Consider the following 23,506-nt stretch of genomic DNA (forward strand, 5'->3'; position numbering starts at 1 on the left):
AAGTTATCAGTGACGTCACAGCTAGACCTGACTAACCTAGCTATGGTTCTATAACTGGGGCTCAGTAGAGTTCACAAAAGCAAAAGGACTACACAATGTTGATACTGACGTTGATCTCAACTATATTGTTGATTCGTCACATTCACGCAGATACCAACAACACTGCAGGTAGGACCTTCATCAAACCCTTATTTGGCTCCGCCTTCATAAGCGACATCCCGCACAATCGCTATCTGTGTTTCCCGACCTGATGTTGTAAACACTAGATTGGGAAAGTTCTATGTAAAGTTATCACTGACCAGGGGTAACACATTTGACACTTCACAGTTTAGAGTCACTATTTCTCAAAAACCAATTGCAAGTACACAGGAACGTTGTTGTATAGACCAGTTTAAAGACATTCGGAGTTCAATACAAACTGTGGTTGGATCCTGTAATGTAGATCTGAGGTTGTGCACACAACATAGGCCAGTGTGTCAACAGAGGCCAGTGTGATTTGGTTTTGTTTGTGTCTGAATATTGGTAGGTCAGCTGTCCCCGAATAGTCTTTCATGTTCAGACTACTGCATTACGGGGCTGTTCGATACAAAAAATTTTAATAGACATACGTTAATTCTCTTACAGCACTATTTAATATTTAACGGTGTACTCGCTTACTTTTGAAATAAATAGAATAGCACGTAGTCTCAACATTCAGTCCAGTTCATAAACTCAAGTATGTCTTAGATTATTTTCTGTTAGGGAGGAAGTTCCGCATGTACGGCACTGGACAATCCCAGTGTAAGAAATATAAGATTTCCGTTCTTACATTTGTGAGAGATGAATCAGTCTATATAGTAGTCACCGCTAGTTTGTATGGTGAACGGAGTATATCCATATAATTGTTAATACTGCTATCACGTTAAATGGGGTCTATTCACATAATTGTCACTACTATTCGGTATGTTCAGTCTGTTCCTATTACTGTCACTATTGTTTGGTACGTTGAATGGAGTCAGTTCATATATACATGTAATTGTTAATACTGTTATCATGTTAAACGGATTCTATTCATATAATTATTATTTAATTTACTGTTTGATATGTTTAGTCTGTTCGTATCACTGTCGCTTCTATTTTGTACTTTGACGGAGCCTACTGATATAATTGTTAATACTGTTATCATGTTGAACGGAGTCTATTGATATAAATGTCACTACTATTTCGTATGTTGAATCAGTTCATAGACTACATAGTTCTCAACTACTTTGTATGTTAAAATGAGTCTGTTCATATAATTGCTATGGTATGTAGAATTTGTTCATATAATTGCCACTACTATTTCGTAGTTCATATAACTGTAATACTAGTCATACATATCTAGAATATTCCTTACCGCAGCGTTAAAAAACAAACATATGATGTAACTGACACTACTATAATATATCGACAGGAGTCTGTTCCGGTCTTAACATTTTGTGGCGTAGACGATTTCGATGGACATGAAGACATTATCAGATTAGGGACATTAACAGATTGTATTTGTAACATGTGTCAGGCCTGCGTTTTGTCAATTCAGTGGCTACATATTATTGTGCAGGCTGTTTATCATATTAAGCAAAAAAGCCCACTTAATATCATGTGGAGATCACCCAAACACGTAGACGCATTGCCATTAAACAAATGTGGTATATTGGCTTTAAATGTTGATGAAACTAAGTTGAACATTTCTTTCATAATCTTTTCGAAAAATCGTTACCTTTTACAGTGATAGAGAAGGAAGCATACGGCTATAAAATCTCAAGATTTTCAAGTTAAAACTAACAATTTAGTCATTCTGATGTCCTTATGCTGACTTCTGTTGCTCTAGTTTAAGGCATAAACCGGTGTGTTATACACTGCACACTAATGCAATATACATAGTCTGGTCTTTGATGATCAATTTTAACGGTGTCCGTTACTCCTGTTTAAGTCACAGTACGCGCTAAATTGATAATAAGTGTTCCGATCTTTGACTATCTGATTAATGACGTCTATTATTCCCGTTTATGTCACATGACGTACTAATGTAACGTAAATATTCTGGTCTTTGATAATCAGCTTTAGCGGTGTCCGACACTCCCGTTTAAGCCCACAGCATATACAAATATTTTTTTAACGGCGCACTCAGCAATACTCCCGTTGATTTCTCATAATGGTTTCGATTATCTTCAAATATTGATCATATTGTTTCAATAACTTTATCACATGTCACCTGTCTTAAGTTCAAAACCGAATCTTTGAGTTTTACATAGTTTGTGTCCTTTTTTCAGTCAACGCAACGTTATTGGTGAACGAAACAGCAACACACATTGTATCACCTGTGTTTGATTCTCGGTATGTACGCTTTTGCATCTTAAATATTTTAAAAAATTGTTTATGATGATCTCTTATCGACTACACTTTGTATTAGTTCATTTTAACATGACACATACCCTTGACCACTTCACTGATGTTGAACAAGGTTAAAACAACATATTACTAACGTTATCCATCCTAACAGAATTGCTGTCACGAGTGACAATAATTTTGTGCAGTCATAGACAGGTTGTGAGGTCCCTTCCGAAAACGAAACAAAAGGGCCCATGGTATTTATGAAAACGGAGAGGTCATAACACGAAACTGAAAGGCTAGTGAGTGAGTGAGTGAGTGAGTTCTACGCTGCATTTATTCATATTCCTCCAAAATCACGTCGAAGCCTCACACTGGAATCGAACCCAGGTCAACGGTGTAACGACCCAACGCTTTAACGAATATGCTACCGCACCGTCGAAATATTTCTGTTCATGCAGCTACAACTCACGCAGTGGTGCGCATCGTGTTTGAAACGATAGTACCACCGTGTCAGCTTAAAGCCGAAAGGGGGCAATGAGGTAGCCTAGTGGTTAAAGCCTTCGATCGAAGGTCCAAATACCCGATATTTATTTCCAACAATGGGTAAAACCCATTGTGCTCCCCATCGTGATATTGATGACATATTGCCATAAGCTGGGTAAAACGGTACTCACCTGCTCACTTATAGTCCAAACACAAAGAGGTCCATTACGGATACCAGCGGGAACGTGAAACCCACGTTTGAAAACCCCTTAAATATGATCAAAGCTAAACTGAACGTTTCAGACGTTTTCCATGAATAAATAACTCAACATCGAGCAGCGAATTGGAGTGCCTTAGACAACCTAGCAATTCTTCATTCAAAGCCTAGTAATAGTTGTCTGTGTGTACATAGGATATAACGGGTACCACTAGTATCTTCATGATTTTGCACATCAGAATATTTCAGTATTTATGATTCTCATGATGAGCGTTGTTTTCAATGCAATATACTTATGTAATTATTGTTACTGTATGTAAGTAATTCATTCAGATTCAGCTCCAGTGTAAACACATGTTAACATGAAACAATTCGAAGTGAAACAAAAACATGATTTCGGTGAACTGCTTCAGCTTGCAAACTCATGTGACCTCCAGTAACTAAGATCCTTGATTAGAATGCCAGTATTAACACTTTGGCATTTACGGTATATAAATTCATAACAAATGTCTCCTTATAAAACAAACGAAACGGTTACTCATAGCCAGATGCTCTACCAATAACACCAAATAAAATAGTGGTCAAATCTTTGAAGACAATTTAGAAGTGGAATGCATAAGAAAGGCAAGATTAACATGACGTTTCGGGGTGTATGATTGGTCCTTCGTCGCCTGATCCAAACGTCGTGGTATTCAAAAGAAAATGACATAAATACATCTTGATTTTCTTAAAAGATGGGTCAAACTGAGGCCGCTTGATTCCTCCTAAACATTACAGATACCATTCAAGCCCACAACACGTAGTAGAATATTTGGCACTTTTTCGAGCTACTTGTAAAGACATTTCCACTTATAAGTGGATACTGTATAGCAAAGTTGGTACATTGAGAGCACATTTTGTTCCTTTGGAAATAAGGGCAGATAATCCAAAGGGAGCTACCCCGGGATCAATGATTAGGGGTTTTGCATTTGAGACATTTGTTCAATGTCCAGTTACTTGCAAAGCCATATAGGAAGTGGGAATGGTTGCAATGCTAGCACTGTTGATACCATTACAAAAACATTATAGATGGTTTGTAACTCGAATTCTGCTTGGTCGGTCAGACTGAAAATCAAGTTCAATATGAGATGACGAAAACCACTTGAATGGACCTTCGGGGGTAGTAAAGATTCACCGAGATCCCAAACCGAACTGAGGATGCTATGATATGTTATTTAGATTATGCATGTCGAATACATTTCTTTCCAGTGTGACCTTTTCCTCATGGTGGAAGTTACAAGCCCCAAACCGAGACATGAACACAGTCTTACACATAATAAAGTTCCAAAAGTACTCGTGGTATCCGTGCGCTTCCAGTAGTTTAACCGTATATGATGGTAAGTTACCTGTGTGAATCGGCACAAAACAAGTGTTTCATCGCTATCACAATATCACACAAATGAAATCGTGCGTGCGTGGATGTACGTGCGTGCGAAGATTTTGTGCTGATGTGTATAAGATAAATATCTGTCTATTTGTTTGATGTTTTTTCTTTGTGTGTGCGTGTGCGTGCATACGTGCGTGTGTAAACTGGTATGCATGTTAAGATATATGTATTGTTGAGAAAAAAGAGAAACGAGAGCCACATTATTTGTTCTTTTGTTTACTTTTGTCTAATTCATACCACTGGACACACAAATCAAAATTCACCAGATGTGAAACCACAGATTTTCACTTTCAGGTCCGGACACAACAAACCCACGATTGGCTGTTTTCTGTAAGCCACTTACAGATCGACAACTCGTCAGTTCTGGGGACTCCATGTATATTGTTGCATACTATGTTTCTACTGGATGGCAGACATATTATTCCTTTGCTTTCTCATCAGAAAAAGGTAACATTCAATTAAAAGAACAGATGTTAAAAGGAGCTGTATGTCTGTCTGATTGTCTATGCACAAAGACAAAAGTTAAGCACCCCTTGATATTTTTTATGAGATTCTTTCCCCAAAATCTGAAATAATGATGCAAGATATGATGATACGAAGAGAGGAGTTTGCATGATACGGTAAAAACAGTGATTAATGACAGTCACGCTCGTGTAAAGTGCTACCCTTGAGGATTACAATATGGTCCAACTGTATTAGTGGGTATTTAACGTTGGCTGAAACGTCTTTTCAAGCATATTAATTAAACATGGAACGGAGAGACGACTGTGAGCCGACACTATGAACCAAATTATTGGTATGCATACTTCAGGAATGTCCTTTAGGGCGATTGGACGAAATCTCTGCTACGATTACACCGTGGTTAGTCCGGAAGCGCAATGGACCGTCCAAGGTCTGGAAGACCCCCTGTTACTACGCCATGCGAAGACACACAACTGATACGACATGCATGCCGAAAACTCTTCAGTACTAGTCTTCAACTGAAAAGGCTGTGGTTACTCAATCCACCCATCAGCACCAGAACAGGCAGAAACAGTCTCGAAGTGGCAGGAATGAAAATAAGAAGAGTCATTAAACGTCTCTGCTTGAGAGACAGCCATAAACGTGCACGTTTGGCATGGTACTTGGCCAGATGACAGTGAAATCCGAAGGAACCGAAGGAACACCCAGTGGTCTGACTAAAGCCATTTCTTACTCTGTAGACGTACACGTGTTTGAAGGCATAAGACCACAGAGCGTAGCGTATATCCCCAGGAACATTGTGGCAACTGTGGCTTATGTGGGAGGATATGCCATGATGTGGGGATGTCTCTCCCACGACTGCAAGCTGGATTTGGTCACCATGCAGGGCAACCTAGCCCGAGCCCAATACATCCGGATATCCTACATCCTGTCGTTGCCCCTCGTTTTAATAACCATCCACTTGCAATACGACCTTAGTACAAGGACGACTATGCCATGCCTCGTCGATCACGTGCTGTAGTTGGATTAGATAACGCCAACTCTACCTTGGACAAAGTTAAACCCAAATCTCGACCTTCTTGAGCATGTGCGGGACGAATCCAGGCACGACACCCTCCAGTACGGAATGTACAACACAGGCAGCTCTGCATGCTGAGTGGTTGTCATACTTAGAACAGATCCGACGTCTGATTGGAGGGATGAGGAGCAGGGTGGAATGTGTCACCCAGGTACGTGGCGGTTCCGCCCGGTTCTGTTTATATCAATGTCAATACACTTTCATTGACTTGCTGCTTCATAGTTTTGGGTTTTGGTTCGGGGTATCTGTGATTACATGAGTCAGACGTAATCGCTCTTAAATCCTTATCACGTTCGATGTTGCCTTTGATTGTGAAAATATCAGGGGGTGCTTAATAATTTTGTGTTTGTGTTTGTGTTCGTGTTAGTGTGTGTGTTAGTGTGTTAGTGTGTTAAAATAACTATTTGCAGGTCCCTTTATTGTCTGATATGTGATTGTGTCGGTAAAATGTCAGGCAAAATAAAAAGAAAACAACTCTCAAAATTGGATGTTACCATAATATATATTACAGATGTCTAACATACATTCACGATAGACGCTTCCTGTTCATCGACTGAAGGTCATATTTGTCCCGCAACTACTTTCCTTAACCAGCAGTTTCGTTCTGTCTTTTTTCCAGACACGGTATCTTCGGTAGAGTAAATGTACACTTTTGATTGCCACCGTGTCGGAAGTCATCACAACGTAGTATATTCTTGTATGCATATGGGCATGTCGTCAGAGGTTGGCAGTGTTGAATTAAGTCTCTTTTGCTTATCATTATCCGCTGACGTTGGGGTTTTACTAGATTATCATCCTTCTTTTGATAGAAGCATGCTGTAACTATATTACTCTTGTAAATTCTGTGATCTACCACATTATTCCGACATGTCAGGATGTCAATACAGCAGACATGAACACTGTCAATCACTCAGTGTATCCAATGTATTCAGTCAACCAATCCTGCGGAGGTGTTCTTGAAGCCAATTCTACAGTCAGTCATCTCACTTCACCCGGGTATCCCCGAAACTATTTCAAGTGAGTACAGGAGGGGCGGTGATAATCATAACCCACAACCCTGGACAAAACAATAAAAAACAGGTCTTGCTCAAATGAAGACTAGAAAGATTAATAATAATTTGAAAAGTTGTCTTTCCTTATCAAGTATGACGGTTTAAAACAGTCACTCGCCGTTGTACATTACATTAACGAGAATGAGAACTTTTTTTACAACATACTGTTGATTTACTACAAAAGGAATCGGTCAGGATTCTTTAAATAATTCATTTGTTCCAGCAATCAGACATGTGAATGGACCATTCAATCCCAGGACGAGTCCGTGCCTATGGCAATACTTGTACCTGCTATGAAGTTACAGAGTTCATCGACATGTTCTAACGATTTTTTAAAAATATTTTTTCGCAATAATACTCATAGTAAGTATGAATAATCAATATTAATCATTGGTGTCAATGATGAGGGGCAGTGAGGTATCCTAGTGGTTAAAGCGTTCGCTCGTCACGCCGAAGACCTGAGTTCTACTCTTTACATGGGTACAATTATGTGTGAATCCCATTCCTGGTGTACCTCGTCGTGATATCACTGGAATATTGCTACCAGTGGCGTGAAGTCATGCTCACTCCCTCAGTGATCTTTAATATAACGTATTGGGCTGTGGTTGTCGTTATAGTATGTATATCAGTTGTCTGATAACGATGATGGAATTAGCAACAGTACGTCGACTTTTGTGATTTAGAAGTCTACCATCCGTTTCATCGAAACTTGCGCATTTCTAATTTTTAACCACCATAATCACGAATAACCTGGAATAACGAATATTGAAATTTCGTTTTCACCGATTCACGAAATTATTATCGACCACTGTTGAGCCTTGACAGTTGATAATTATAATTGTCTTAATAAATCTTGTTTTACATTTGGGGATCAGAAACAATTTAGGTCATACGTGACAGGATTTTTGTTCTGAGTGTTATTTTCTTTTCTCAGGTGAGCTATTGCTTACTACAATATGCTCATCAACAAGCCAATTTCTTGTAATCTGGAGTCCCAGAAATACAATAAGCCTGCGTTTCAAAACTGATGATGAACTGGTGAACATCGGGTTTAACATATCGTACAGAACCATGTCAGGTACGTATCAGGATATAATGCATTATTGTCTGGAACGTTTGCTGTCATTTTGATAAGAGGTGCGTTTGCTTTTATCTGGTCAGACCATACATCATCAATAGTCCGAATACACGACGTGAAGGGGGTAGGGGAATGGGGGTATAACAATCACATCTGCACACACAGTGATGAACATCTCGTTGAGCGTGGAGTGGCGCAGTTGGGATACGATGATTTACAATCAAACAAGACGCATAGCCATTTTACATGGTCCACCTTGTCGATTCATTCTACAAAATGATTTGCCGGGGCCACCTGATTTCAATGTAAACGGGAAGAACGTAATAAGGGCAATATAACATATGTATTGCAAGAACCAGCCAACTTCTGATTTAATGTCAACATTCTGGGTACCCTTTATCTCGTGGGCTTCGTGAACTGAGCTGTCTGTGCAAGATTCAAGGGCTCGAAGCTAATGTTGAAAGTCATTAAATACCACCCACCTGTATAGTCACGACATAAGGGTGGACTTGTTTAGAAACAATACCATATCCTCTCTAGAAAGTACAAACTAATATATAGCATATAGTCAATGTGTGAAAAACTTTATCATGACCATTGTTATGGAAAAATCTATTTTGGGATCGGCAAACCAGAACATCCAGTGACACGTCAGCACTAATTTTATTAAACTAAATTTTACAAACGCACAGACACGCGTACGTTTACTTTACGTCCTACTATGTTTAATCGTATTGATACTATGAAACAACATTACTTCTATGCACATGTTTATATTTATTTCAGCAACATCACGCTATCAGTACTTAAATGCCTACGACTGCCCTTCTTATGTGTACTCTCCTGGTTACCCAGATTCTTATCAAAGGTAAGGAACATGGACAAAAATAATAAATAAGTCCTTGGTTAGGTTGACACGGTCCTCAGGATCATCAAATGTGAACACAAGATCAATAACTTGTCATGTTTGTAAGGTTGTATTGATCAGATCACCAACGATAATTATTGTTTCCATTTTGAGCTGATTCAAATTCTGTGAACGGATTGTACTATAGGATGAAATGAAATGAAAATTAACCCTTTGATCGTTATATTCACATATACGTGTACTTAAAATGTTATTTCTTGCTCGATGGGAAATGAAATAATTTACACTTGGGTAACATCTTACCTGTTTGTTTTCATGGTCTACATACATTAATAATTCACACTATCGTCTACCACTAGCCGTTATTGTGTTTACAATTAAATTGATAATTAATTAATAATTAGGCCGCAGCAATTAACTGTTGAAGGTTGTGTCACTTGGTTGTGGCAGGATTTGATTACTGGATTGAACCAGAACCATAAGTGATCGCACCACCTTTGATCTCCTTCCAGCACATGAAACAAGATGATTGTGAAGCGCTAATACCAGACAATATCAGTCGTTGGATATTCCTCAAACATTCCCTGGGCGAAGAGCAGAAATACAAATACAAATATCACATTTCCACACGATACATGTAAATTCAATAATTGCTCATGAACACATGGATAGTCTACACATCGATCCTTGAAAAACGTACTGGGATAATAATAATAACTTTGTGACATTCTAGACCTTAATGGTGACCCGTACTCTTCTAGAACTACGGATGACTAGATTCTTCTCAAGACTCGACTTCGAGATCATCATAATACCAGACAATATCAGTCTTTGAATATTCCCCAAACATTCTCTGGACGAATAGCAGAAATACAAATCAATTATTACGCCTTGTAGTAATTCTAGCACTTGTTTGGGGCACGGAGAACTGAAGTGAGATTCCGTTAACTCCTCATATAAAGAATCGAAGTATTCTCCGTTCTACAATGACACTGAAGAATACTTGTTTCGGATTGGTTTATACAGGGTATCACATTTCCACACGATACGTGTAAAGTCAGTAATTGCTCATGAATACATGGATACTATACACATCTATCCTTGAAAAACTTATTGGAATAATATTGGATAATGTTGTGACATTCTAGACCTTAATGGTGACCCGTACTCATCTCTTCTCGAACTACGGATGACTAGATTGCTTTTCAAGTCTCCACATTGAGATAATGCGGCACAATTGTGTATTGCTTTTCTCTGCAGTAACCTCATCTGCAGCTGGAGCATATCAACTACCTCTGTCAACTCGAGGATCCGAGTCTCTGTAGAACTGGAAAACGGTTTTGAGAATTGTACCTCCACCGATGTTTTGGTTTTGACTTACAGTAAGTAAACCAGAAGTAGGTTACAGTGGGTTCGCTTTACGCCGCTTTTAGCAATATTCCAGCAATGTCACGGCGGAGGACACCAGAAATGGACTTCACACATTGTACCCATGTGGAGAATCAGATGCGAAACTTCGGCATGACGGGTGAACGCTTTACCATCAGGCTACCCACTCCACCCCCAAACCCGAAATGGAAATCAAAGACAACATATAACTTGTCATGTGGACACACAATAAGCCACTTGCTTATATTCACGTGGGCATTCTCTCAAAATGGTCTTATATATTTTAAGTTTCGTATCCGGATCAGCAAATTGCAATATGCTCGGAGGGCAGTCCAGCAAACAGTACGGCGTATGCACCTGTTGGCTCTAACGTTATGGTTACCTTCAAGTCATCCAGTAACGAATCCGGGCCTGCTTTCCGTGTCTCATACCAACAGATGCCAGGACCAAGTGAGTTTGCCAGGTTGTATCTATAATTGGTGAAGAGTGAGTTTACTTTTACGCCGCAATTTTCCAGCGGTATGTGAATAATCGGGTCTGAACAATCCAGTGATCAAAAGCAGGAGCATCGAAGTTGTGATACGTTGATACATGTCTAATAAGTCAGGGAGTCTGACCACCCGATCCTGTTAGTCACCTCTTACGACACACATCGGTTACTCTTTGAATGTCATTTAGAAGTGTAAATACATAAGAATGAAGATTTATGGATATCAACTTCTTTATGAGAGAACACAACGTTTCGGAGTTAATGCTTACTCCTTCACCTGATGAAGGAGTAAGCATTAACTCCGAAACGTTGTGTTCTCTCATAAAGAAGTTGATATCCATAAATCTTCATTCTTACATCGGTTACTGAAGATAAGTTCTAACTCGGATCTTCACAGATGCTTTGTGGTGAGGGTTTCCCATAACGTCTTACACTTAGTCAATTGCTTTCTCCCAAAATTCCAGCTTTATTTGAATTCACCACATTACGTCCCAAAGGTTTTATCAGAATAGCTTAACTTGCAAATTGTAATAGCCCAGTATAACTGCAATGCTATTCAGATAATACTTAACTTTCTACGAACAAGCAGCCAAGCCTCACTCTTCTACCAACAGTTTGTATACGACTAAATTATGAATATTCCTTTACACTGCTTCAAGCAATATTTCAACATTGTCAAGGGGGACACCAGGAACTGACATCAGACATTGTTGTCATGGATGAAATCGACCTCACTTATGTGGCTACGCCCCTGTCACTACTGATAGCACTGCATGTTTTTGAAGTACTCGAGGTCGTTTTAGTGAGTGAGTGAGTGAGTGAGTATGGTTTCACGCTGCTTTCAGCAATACACCAGACATGGGCTTCACACATTGTACCCATGTGGGCAATCAAACCAATGTTTTAAGCGTGGCGACCGAGCGCTTTAACCGCTAGGCTACTCCACCGCCCCACGGTCATTTTACAGTATGATCAGTACAAATTCGTTGCCATGTATTTTCAAATTAGGCCTTTAACACGCATGTTCCTGTGGAGATCATCAGTTTTTAATTCCAACTAAGGTCCACCGTTGCATCACTGTTTTGTCTTGCATCACAGCAACAACTACGGCTTCAACTACAAGCACCACAGTTAGACCGAACCACTGTAAGGATACACAACTGACAGCGACAGAAACCGACCGGTACTTAACATCGCCAGGTTATCCTGATAAATACCTTTCGTACGTATATTTGTGTTCTTCTGTTTGTTTTGTTTGAATGATCCTTTTGTGAAGCGTGTGTATTAAAGGTGGTATTTGGCATACAATGTATGTATGTATGTATGTATGTATGTATGTATGTATGTATGTATGTATGTATGTATGTATGTATGTATGTATGTATGTATGTCTGACTGTCTGTCTGTCTGTCTGTCTGTCTGTATGTATGTATGTATGTATGTATGTATGTATGTATGTATGTATGTATGTATGTATGTATGTATGTATGTATGTATGTATGTATGTATGTTACCTTTCGTACGTATATTTGTGTTCATTTGTTTGTTTTGTTTGTATGATCCTTTTGTGAAGCGTGTGTATTAAATGTGGTATTTGGCATACAATGTATGTATGTATGTATGTATGTATGTACGTACGTACGTACGTACGTACGTACGTACGTACGTACACGTTTATGTATAATACACGTTTATGTATAGTAATGCAGACGTTCATTTGGTTTCTAGGAACCTGTATTGTGTCTGGCACATCACAGCGCCCCAAGAAAAGATGATCCATGTAAAAGTTGTTGATTCGGAGCTGGAATCCTCAGCAGACTGTCGCTTTGACATCGTGAAAGCCTTCGACGGTAGGCTACATGCATTGTTGTTCTTTTCCAGAATTGTGAAACGTGTTAATTTTGCTTCGCCGTGAATAACTGATTGTTAATAGTTACTGATGCAACCAAAACAACTTTTACTCTAATTTCCATTTTACCCTTAGTTCTGTCAGTGCTGTTGTCGAAAAGGAGAGGAGAATAATGGCACCACCCAAAAAAACTTTCAATAATTATTGAACAATTCGGATTTTTGTGTCATTTGAATTATGTATGGAATGTGTCAATTCTCAGCTTTCTGACCATATAATCTTCAATTAGTGCATATGTATTAAAACGCAATACCCTGCGATTTAAAAATGTGATCGCCAACTTACTTGACACACAGTCGCAAATAACGGCCGTTGTTGACTTCAGACACGTCAGCTTGAGTGGTACCAAGTTCAATGTTTTCTTCATAATTAAAATTACCACAGTATTTGTAACGTACACACCCTTGACGAACCCTTGAAGGTTTAGGGGTAGAATAGGTCCAGATTCGATTATTTACAGACCGCCGCCATATAGCTGAAATATTGCTGACTGCGGCGTAAAACTAAACTCACTCACTCACCCTAGATGAAACCGGAAGAACACACCGCATGACACATGCAGGTAGAACATGCACGACCATTGATACATTTTCTAAATTGGCTCAAATTCCCTTAAAATCCAAACTACATACCAAAATACCCTTATATACCCTTTCATTGGTTAATGGCATTTGTTCTCAATTTAGCCACCGGTACGTAGATCTTTATTTTTTAGCGATCGATGATTTTCGAAGAATGTTCTGACACCCGGAGATATTATAATAAAATGTCATGTCATAACAATAACATAAAAATGTTTCTGCATCTATCGTCACAAGAAGGACAATTTTGATGACGGAACATGCCATGAATGAAATCCGGCAGAAGTCCTGTACACATAAAAGTCCAGTTTCGAAATACTTTGGAAGAGTAATGTTTAGCTTTTCATCGGGTATTAATGAGCCAAATGGTTTTTCAGTTGTCCCTAATTTAGTGATACACTGGCTGTTAAATCACCCTCCCTCTTAAAGGTCACATGCAACGTAAAACACAACTTTGCAGATTCTGGTACCTTTCGGTATGCACTTACCGAAACAAAAAATGCCAATTCAACCTATAAAGTTGAAAAAAACGCGATGAAAAAAAGCCCGCGGAAACGGAGTTCAAACGTTTCACTAAATTGTCTGAGGTCGTGAGCTGTAGTCTAATCTTGGTTGTCTACACAAACAAGTAAATAATCTACTCGTTACGTAAAAAAACTTGTTGATTGTGGTAAGCAGTCTCTGTCACAGAGAAAGCTCAGTGTCTGGTTTATTCACACCTATAAGTCTGTCTGCCTGTCTGCTAAAGACAGCATGCAATACACAGCTTCAATCATTGACCACGTGCAATTTGAACTTACACCTATCAGACTATACGATATAAAGAAAACAGGTTGATTTATGACTCGTGCACCCGGGTCCCGTGTCTGCCACATTATGTAATTAGGCACGTGTGATACACATGACATGTTTTTATGTTTGTGGGATGCAAACAAACTACATTCATTTTTTCGGATGACTGGATTTGACGAAAACTGGTGCAAACTCTTGTCAGTTTCAAGTCCTGCTTTGTACTTGGACGAATGACAGATTCCAGCCACGCAGTAGTTTACCATCTCTACTGACATGATTTTTGATTGGATCGAGCGCAAATTCAGAGAACATGTATTTTCAAAACCCAACATCTTTATATACATTCTTCATGGATAACGACTTCTTTTAGTGTATATGATTTTGTTTGACAACAGTATATGAATCCATACTGAAACGACGCATCAAGTACACAAAAAGAAGTTGTTATCCATAAAGAATCTTACTTTCTTGTGACTGGCTATACTTCTTAAATGCCCATCAAACAGATCATCTTTCTGTACACACAATGAACCCTCGGCATATCAGCAAATGAAACAGCCAATCGGAAGCCGTCGTTACACTTGAGTGCATATCCACCGGCTATGACTGGGTTCGGTCTCCCGAGGGCTTCGTTTCGGGGGAAGTAAGCCCAAGTACAAAATATTGCACTTTTGAATCGCGATTGTACGCTTATAATTTTGTTTATTTGTATTTTTAAAAGCAGCAATGTATATTATATGTCATGAATAATGATTTTTTGGTTGCATGTGACCTTTAACAACGCGTAATGCTGAAATTAATCCAGCAGGCTAAAAGTTAGAAGGAAAACACGGAATGGAACGTTTAGTGCTGTTGAATACAGCCAAACATAGTCCATGTTGAGGAGACACGGTCCAACACTCCGGCGTTATCTCTGTTGAATTTGCTCTACTCAGCATCCGCTGTTGTTCGGTTCAAATCCCAGCATCTTAGCTGGTATGACCATTCTGCCGGGATGTCTTTTACCAACGAGGAAAACATTTCGCACTTATGTTACGTTCGTTTTCTTCACTGATTTACCTGAAACCTATAACATGATCGAAATACTCGTTCACGTCAGTGTGATAATACCCGAAGGTATATTTTGATGAGGCATCTGTTTGGACAGCATAAACGTTCTGTCGACATAAATATCATTCACATATAAATCCTGTGATCATGTTTCATGATCATTGAATGGAAACTTGTAACTAAGCAAATAAGGATGAAAAAACTCATGTGCACATAAAGGCGAAAATACATCTAAATGTAGAGTCCATTATATTCATTCAGCTTTGTCAAATTCACGTGCTTATGGGTTGTTGTTTCAGGTGTCACAAATCAAAGTTCTCTTCTTGAAAACTGGTGTGATGACAGAGCCCCAACATTTCAAAGTACGGGGAATACCATGTTGATAATCTTCAGAACCGATGGAAGTGTAAATAAGAAAGGTTTCCGTCTGAAATATTCAGCGACAGAAAGTGAGTTTTATATCCATTTTACGGTCATTTTGCATCTCAATGTTAGTTAAAGACAAACTATTGATGATCCGAAAAATCATGCAACAAAGATACACTGAAATATCCCTTGAAACAATGATTGGGTAACCGAATTGATCTCAGTTTCTTGATGAACGAAAAAGCAGTAGCATGGTGTGACAAGATCCTTGCAAACCTGTCTTTTCATGCATCTGGAGAGAATCTCATCAGTAGCGCATCACTGTCAGAGAACTTCTAAAAGAACTAAATGCACACATACATCCTCTGCGTCAAAGGCGAACTAAGACAGGTACTTGGAACTGGGTCGCCAATTCGCTGCAAGACTTCCCTTACACCCAAATCGACACGGTTGCGTCTATAGTTTTTAGCATTCAGACACTCGGAGTAATTGTCTCCGTAAGGCTGGTCTTCTTCTCACGGAGCACGAATATCCAACTGACTCGTCGCAGGCACGTTTGAATTAGGCACGTTTACGTCAGTCGCTGACGGGGTTCAGTCTTTATCTGTGTTAGGATCAGTAAAACAGGAGAATCGACCACAGTGTTCCATAGCTGGTCTCGATGACAAGTTGCTACAGGGGTGATATTGTAGACGCTTGCATGAAACCGAACGCGAATACTGATCAATCGGACAAGATGTCATCCTAATTAACGGTAACACACGACCTCATCGTGCATGGGTTGTCGATGGTTTCTTCGGAGAGGAGACGTTTGTCACCATGGACTGTTCTATCAAGCACGTAAGCATATGTAAGCACATTAGTGTCAAACATTAACATTAACTTACGACTGTCTTACACAGATCTTCGAAAGTCTTGTCCCTGCAGATAATCCTGTTCTTCCAGCAAATGGACGTGTATGTGCGCGCGCGTGCGTGTGTTTGTGTTTGTGTTTGTGTTTGTAGGTAGAACTACGACCGTATTAAATCTATGTTAAAGTATGAGAGTTAGTCTTAGCGTTACGATCACTTTGTGGAACGGGGCCCCCGGGCACATTTTTAGAGTGTGAAACAGCTGTTCCCTGTGACTGCATCACGTGTATGAAATAAGCATTTAGAGTGTTCTTTTTTCTATCTTTCATTTTCTTTGTGTGCGTGTGTGCGTGGGTACGTTCGTGCGTGTGTGTGTCGTTAAATAAGTTATATTTTCGTGATTTTCTAGGTTTATATTTCCGTCTAGGTGTCTATAGGGGTGTTCTTACTGTGTATTTCTCGTAGATAATTCTTCGGGAGCTCTAGACTACTAACATATCCGAACTCGTTCTAATTACAGCACCCTACGTCTGTAGTACAAACATCTCTGTTACGGCGTCGGGAACGACGATCTACTCACCAATGTATCCTGTCACTTACCCAAGGTAGATTATCTTATAACAGGTCTAAAAGTATTGAGTATTACTACATGTAGACGGAATCAGCCCTTGTGGACTGCAGACGAGCAACTGTTATATAGTTGCGTCCACTGACGTCCAAACATCCATGGTGCTTGGAGAGGGTAGTTAAGTGATTAAATCGTCCACTCCTCACGCCAAAGACCCGTTTTCGATTCCCTACATGGGTACAATGTGTGAATACCATTCCTGGTGTGCCCCGCCGTGATATTGCTGGAATATCAATAAAAGCGGAGTAAACGTATACTCACTCACTCAATGAAAGATCCGTGGTATAAGATTCATCCCTAGTCTGCCAGCACCACATTTTCCTCCTCACTGTTGTCACCTGCTGTATGTCGTAAATCGATCTTCATTGTTAACCAGGGAAACACCATCACGTGCGGTTAACAAATTGTCAGCGAACAGAACTGCATATGTATAGTGTGATGTTTATGTCTGTCATCTCTTGCCTTCAATGTTGTTAATTGTACATAACATTACTTATTTTGAGTGTAGGGTAAAGCAAATACGTTCATAAACAATTTATACAATATACTGCCAACAAAATACAAATGCCAACGCACGTTTACCGTAAGCTGGATTTGGATCCAGATGGCTTAATCGTGCAGTTAGAAGCCCTGAACTGCATCGGTGACCTTGGGCGTCGTATAAGCTTGAATCCAAGATTCGCTTTTACAATTCTAGGAGCTGTCATCACTCAACCATCATGGCACCCTACTTTTCCCCTTCAGCAATCTCGCTGACACACAAATGTTATGATTTAAATAGCTTTCTGTGAGTTTTATTGTGGAATTGCAGATTGTTCACTTATTTTAATCACATCGTCTTTCACATTTCAGGCACATGAATTGTTTCTGGTACTTAACAGCAGAGTATGACGTCAACATCAAACTAACTGTTTTGGACAACAGTTTCCGATCATCCCATTACTGTTATTTGGATACTATTTCGATTAATGACGGTAGGAATGATATATGTGTCTTCCTCAGCAGTTAGTGCATATCATGACTGTTTTCAAACTTCACATACACGCGCTAATATTCGTCACTAATAATTATTTACATTATATATTTTTCGTCATCTGTATAGTTATGAGATTTCCGATTAACAAGATACCGTCTGTTGTAGTGATGATTTTTCAATTTGCATCTTATGACAGTCACTATCAACGTCTTATTGAATACTTTTTTTCTTGGTTCACTTTTCAAATATTATTGTGAAATTTCTTTACTCTGCCTGAAAAAGTATGCTTTTTCCGTTACAACATGTATTCAGATGCCGGAGAAATTGGTACCCTCTGTGGATCTCGCGATCGGACGTTCGTAAGTTCAGGGCGCAATATGAGAATACGATTCTACTCTGGTAGCTACGGGACTACAGGATCAGGCTTCAAACTGGCTGCCCGTGGGGGTAATTACGAAGGTGAGTACCTCATGCACATTCGCTGGCATTTAAGCAAGTTCAGTTAAAATTCACCAAAAGTGCGCCATTATTCTGACAATGCAGTTTGTAGCATATAGCTTAAAACTCAAAACCTCGGTTAAGTTTATATATTCTACATATAATCTGTATTTGACTTTTCGTTTGTTTCAGTTTGTGAGTCGCAGTATCTCAAAGCATATGAGTATAACAACGACGATTTAACATCGCCACGGTATCCTCTCTCTTATCCAAAGTAAGTTAGATGCATTTGTATTCACTCAATGCGTGTGGAGAGCGAACTGTCTGAGGCGCCAGGTCGAACTGTCTGAGGCGCCAGGTCGAACTATGTGAGGTGCCAGGGCGAAATCCAGCGGGTTTGAGGTGTCTGGATCGAGCCCACCTGAGACCGGATGTAAAATCCTTGAGTCAACTTCGTCTGCAAACTCTTTCCGTGTTGTCACAACCCTAGTGTAAGTTCACGACCATTTGCATTTAAAAGAACCCACGAATCCGTTGGTATATGATCAGCTGGTGGCCACATGAATACGTGCATACACCTAGTTGAGAGTACAGCAACGTGCAATAAACTTGGACAAAGTGCTATTTGTCTCAGTCCAGCCACCTTAAAAGGGTACCTCGTCAGCGTGGTAAAACCACATTGTGCGCGTAGATAGTGGTTGCAAGTGTTGTATGATCCTCAGGGAGTTGAGATTGACAATGCAATGTACCATTTGATATCAACATGCAAGGGAAAAGCACAGCCATATAAATACAATAAATATACAAACATACATACATACACACACGCACGCACCCGAGCACATGCATGCATGCATACATACATGCATGCATACATACATACATACATACATACATACATACATACATACATACATACATACATACATACATACATACATACATACATACATACATACATACATACATACATTGTATGCCAAATTCCACCTTTAATACACACGCTTCACAAAAGGATCATTCAAACAAAACAGATGAACACAAATATACGTACGAAAGGTATTTATCAGGATAACCTGGCGATGTTAAGTACCGATCGGTTTCTGTCGCTGTCAGTTGTGTATCCTTACAGTGGTTCGGTCTAACTGTGTTGCTTGTAGTTGAAGCCGTAGATGTTGCTGTGATGCAAGACAATACATACATACATACATACATACATACATACATACATACATACATACATACATACATACATACATACATACATACATACATACATACATACATACATACATACATACATACATACATACATACAACGTTTCGGAAGTAATTAGTTTTTGCGTCGAGTGTATAATACAATTAGTAATGCCCAGGATGAAAAGCAAGGATTTTGGACACACACGCGCGCGCACACACACAGAATTTGAAACAGAGAACTTGTTTCAACTCTACCTTCTCTATAAAGTAAACTCTATAAAGTAAAGACCTCCCCTCTTTCAGCAATGCCGACTGTAAATGGTACATAACAACCAATTCCTATGGCCATGTCATTACTTTGGAAGTGGTGGTGTCTGATGTTCAATATTCCGCTGGCTGTTGGAAAGACTACGTTGAGGCATTCGACGGTACGTGAAAGGTTTTGAGACCATAGCAAATATGCCTTATCGAATTTAATTCGTCTCATCGTTACAGAATAGTTTTTATTCATTTCAGTTCTCTTTGAACAGTACTTGTGCGAATACAACTCGAAATACGAAAAAAGTTTCCTGTTCAGTGAAGAAGGTGGTTAGTAAGGCATAGTTCAAGTTCCAACATGGTTTCAAGGAATTGGCAAATGGACAATGTCTACAACATGATAGCATTTCTACCTGATTCTTCAATGAGAGTAGAAGCAATCGGTTATCCAAGTGGTTATCGTAGACCGTCGCCAGAATTGCCACCTCTATGTGCTGCTTTTACCAATGTCTGCTGCTCCCATTATGCCGGAAAAGACAGCATTGAAGAAAGGAATAGAACCCAAATTTTGCAATTATTCTGTTATGTCATTGTTCAAACGTCTGGCTATGGGAAATGTCGAACTAAAATGCACACTGATGATGTCATTAGCCTTTAGGCCACAACAACATATTACTATTTCCTCGACAGTTCCAGAACATTTTCTATCACCAGCTGCGTGTTGACTGCGTAATTTGGATTTAACTCGTGGCTACATAGCAATTTGTAATATAATACAAACGGCATTATCAGTATCTATATAAATACAGGCTGGGTCTGAAAACTTACACATTCTTTGGATGCCTAAAGAAATGCTTTATTGTGTGATCTTTCTCCTGCTATACATGTTCTTATACTTTAAGCTACGAATATAACGAAAGGACAGATGTATCGCATTGTTTCGGTTCCCGGACATTTGCTCTATATTTTCGTCGAAATATGTAGTACAAACTAGGGTTAAAATGAACCAACGATGTTTTGTTTTCGTAATGACCTAAGTCTACTGTATATGAAGAAGTTGGAACCATTTTGTTTTACCGTGTGCCGTTCCGAAAACGTTTGGAATGACAACTATGTACATTTCAGGGCAGTACACATCTTCCCCATCCCTTGGACGATGGTGTGGAATTCTTACCCCAACAAAAACAAGTTCTGGCCGCTCGATGACTGTCCTCCTTCATACTGACCAGTCTCACACGGGAGGCGGTTTCAAGATAACATATTACTCAAAGCAAAGCAGTCAAAGTGGTAAGTTACTTAGACTGCCGAGCAATCGGTAAAATGAAAGGATACAAATTAGTTTTGAACGTTTTATTGTTACCACCATGCAAAGTAGTCCCAAACGTAACAGTGTTGCCATGATACAAAGCAGTTCTGAACTCAACAGTGTTGCCATGACACAAAGTAGTTCTATACGTAACAGTATTAGAATTGTACAAAGAGTTCTAAATATAGCAGCGTTGTCATGACACAAAGCAGCTCTGAACGTAACTGTGTTGTCATTATACAAAGTAGTCCTAAACGTACCAGTGTTACCATAATACAAAGTTGTCCTTAACTTACCATGATACAAAGTAGGTCAAGGTGATGGCTGCATGAAGAGAAAACACATTCCCTCAAAACGTGTATAATACTTGCTTCAGAAAACGAATCGACCCAGTTCAATACTGCTGCCCTTTTCGGAGGATTGGCTGGAGGTGGATTCTTGCTTGCTATCCTTATTCTTTGCGGAAGGTCATATAAGAAACGAAAGTTAACAGAAATGTCTCAAGCAGATGAAGGGACAAGACCTGCTTATTTGACCACACCAGCGGGACAACTGTCTACTCCATCCCCAGAATATACAGTTGGGTACAGTCAGCAACAGGTTTCAATCCAGCCAACGAACACAGGGGAATACTACAACACCGCTGTTTTTGACCCACCGCCTTCCTACAATGAAGTAATAAAGACTAACACTGACTGTCAGCTACCATCCTATGACAGTGTTCCTGATAAATCTACAACGAACAATAACTCAGCGGACAGCCAGGGCGATGGCACACGGTTGTAGCTTGGTTGGCTAGCTGGTTGATTTGTTGTTTAACGTCGCTCTCAGCAATACTCCAGCTATATGGCGGCGATCTGTATGTAATCGAGTTTGGAACAAACAATCAACTGTTCAAAACCATCAACATCGATCTACGTTATTGGCAATCCGATGACATGTGCCAACCAATTCAACAAGCCTGACCATCCGATCCCGTTGGTTGCCTCTCACAACCAGCATTGATTGCTAAAGATCACTTCTATCCCGGATGTTCGCGGATAGCCACATTGTTGTTACAATTCTACTTGCCTCGGAAAGGTATTACAATGTTCTTTTTTATATCAACGGTCAGCTATTACTTTAGAGGAATATAAGCAATGGAGAGCTTCGTTGTTTTAGTTTCGTTGACCGCGAGTGGTTGTTTCTGAACAACACGTGTTTGACAAAACTTCAGACGTCAAACTCGACAACACCGTAAGTTTGATGGAAAGTTGGTGAGAATAGAGACCGATCTGGAACTGGTGTTCCTGGCGAGTTGTTGGAATGTTCACATTATGATAGGAATCAGCTCTCGCTTGCTCAAGCCTACACCGGGAAACAGATGTGTCCCTTCAAAGGGGGAATATATTATTTCCAAAGAAAATAACAACACTTTGACTGGTTTTGGAATGTTGCTTTTCCTGAAAGTGCTGAAAGAATTGAATAATCAGTTGCCATGTGATGTTCCCTGTTGATATTATATATAATACGTGTGTATATAATTTGTAAGCTATTTGACAATTGCGTAATATCACTACCTGTGTCATGAGGCACTAGCCTCTTATGTTACAGCAGATAGCAGAAGTGAAAAGGAATAAACGGAGCGTGTCATTAGCAAGTTATTGAGCAAGTCATCACAAAACGCTGCACCCGTTGTATAAAGAAGTTGCCTATGCATAGAACTTGGTTTTCCTTCAACTGTACAACTTCTAAAATGCCTTTCAAAGAACCTTGTAATACTTCAGCGTACAGTTCAATAAACATGAAATGCAATCACCCGACTTGTCAAAAGAACGTCGACTTGCAGATGTCATACGCGTTATCTGAAAAAGGGTCTGCAATAAAAGTGTGTAATAATAGACAACAAACTATTACATACATCCTACCCATTCGTATAATGGCGTTCTACACGGTTTGTATGTCTGGAAGGTGAAGTATCACATAGTTACGTATATAGTATTATTACATCTGTTAAATAAGTGTTCATGGCCCAGCACATACCCAAGACGTTTCATACCAAATAAGTTGTATGATCAAACACATGTCCGAGAACAGTGTATGGCCCAATACCTAACCATGAAGTGTTCATGACTCAGCACCGATCAGAAGTGTTCATGCCTAAAGACACCCCCAGAATTGTTCATGACCCAACAGGTACAAGTACGAAGTGTTCACGATCCTATCCATAACAGAAGTGTTCATAATCCTACACTAATTGTGTTCATGGCTACTCAA

At 39.5% G+C, this 23,506-nt stretch overlaps 1 protein-coding gene across 1 annotated transcript; it reads left to right on the forward strand.

The window, feature by feature from the left end:
- LOC137276781 (deleted in malignant brain tumors 1 protein-like) lies at positions 1 to 23,044 on the forward strand. Its single transcript, XM_067808423.1, has 20 exons — positions 1 to 168; positions 2,292 to 2,355; positions 4,301 to 4,428; positions 4,773 to 4,925; positions 6,951 to 7,035; positions 7,294 to 7,433; positions 8,005 to 8,148; positions 8,935 to 9,016; positions 10,277 to 10,398; positions 10,694 to 10,855; positions 11,994 to 12,117; positions 12,624 to 12,745; positions 15,527 to 15,676; positions 16,965 to 17,049; positions 17,925 to 18,046; positions 18,361 to 18,507; positions 18,679 to 18,760; positions 19,990 to 20,114; positions 21,070 to 21,231; positions 21,627 to 23,044. The coding sequence occupies exons 1-20, from the start codon at positions 96 to 98 to the stop codon at positions 22,034 to 22,036; spliced, it is 2,682 nt and encodes an 893-aa protein (XP_067664524.1). The 5' UTR covers positions 1 to 95; the 3' UTR covers positions 22,037 to 23,044.
- The last annotated feature ends 462 nt before the right edge of the window (positions 23,045 to 23,506 follow it).

Source organism: Haliotis asinina, chromosome 3 (assembly GCF_037392515.1).
Source record: "Haliotis asinina isolate JCU_RB_2024 chromosome 3, JCU_Hal_asi_v2, whole genome shotgun sequence".
Taxonomy (NCBI): domain Eukaryota; kingdom Metazoa; phylum Mollusca; class Gastropoda; order Lepetellida; family Haliotidae; genus Haliotis; species Haliotis asinina.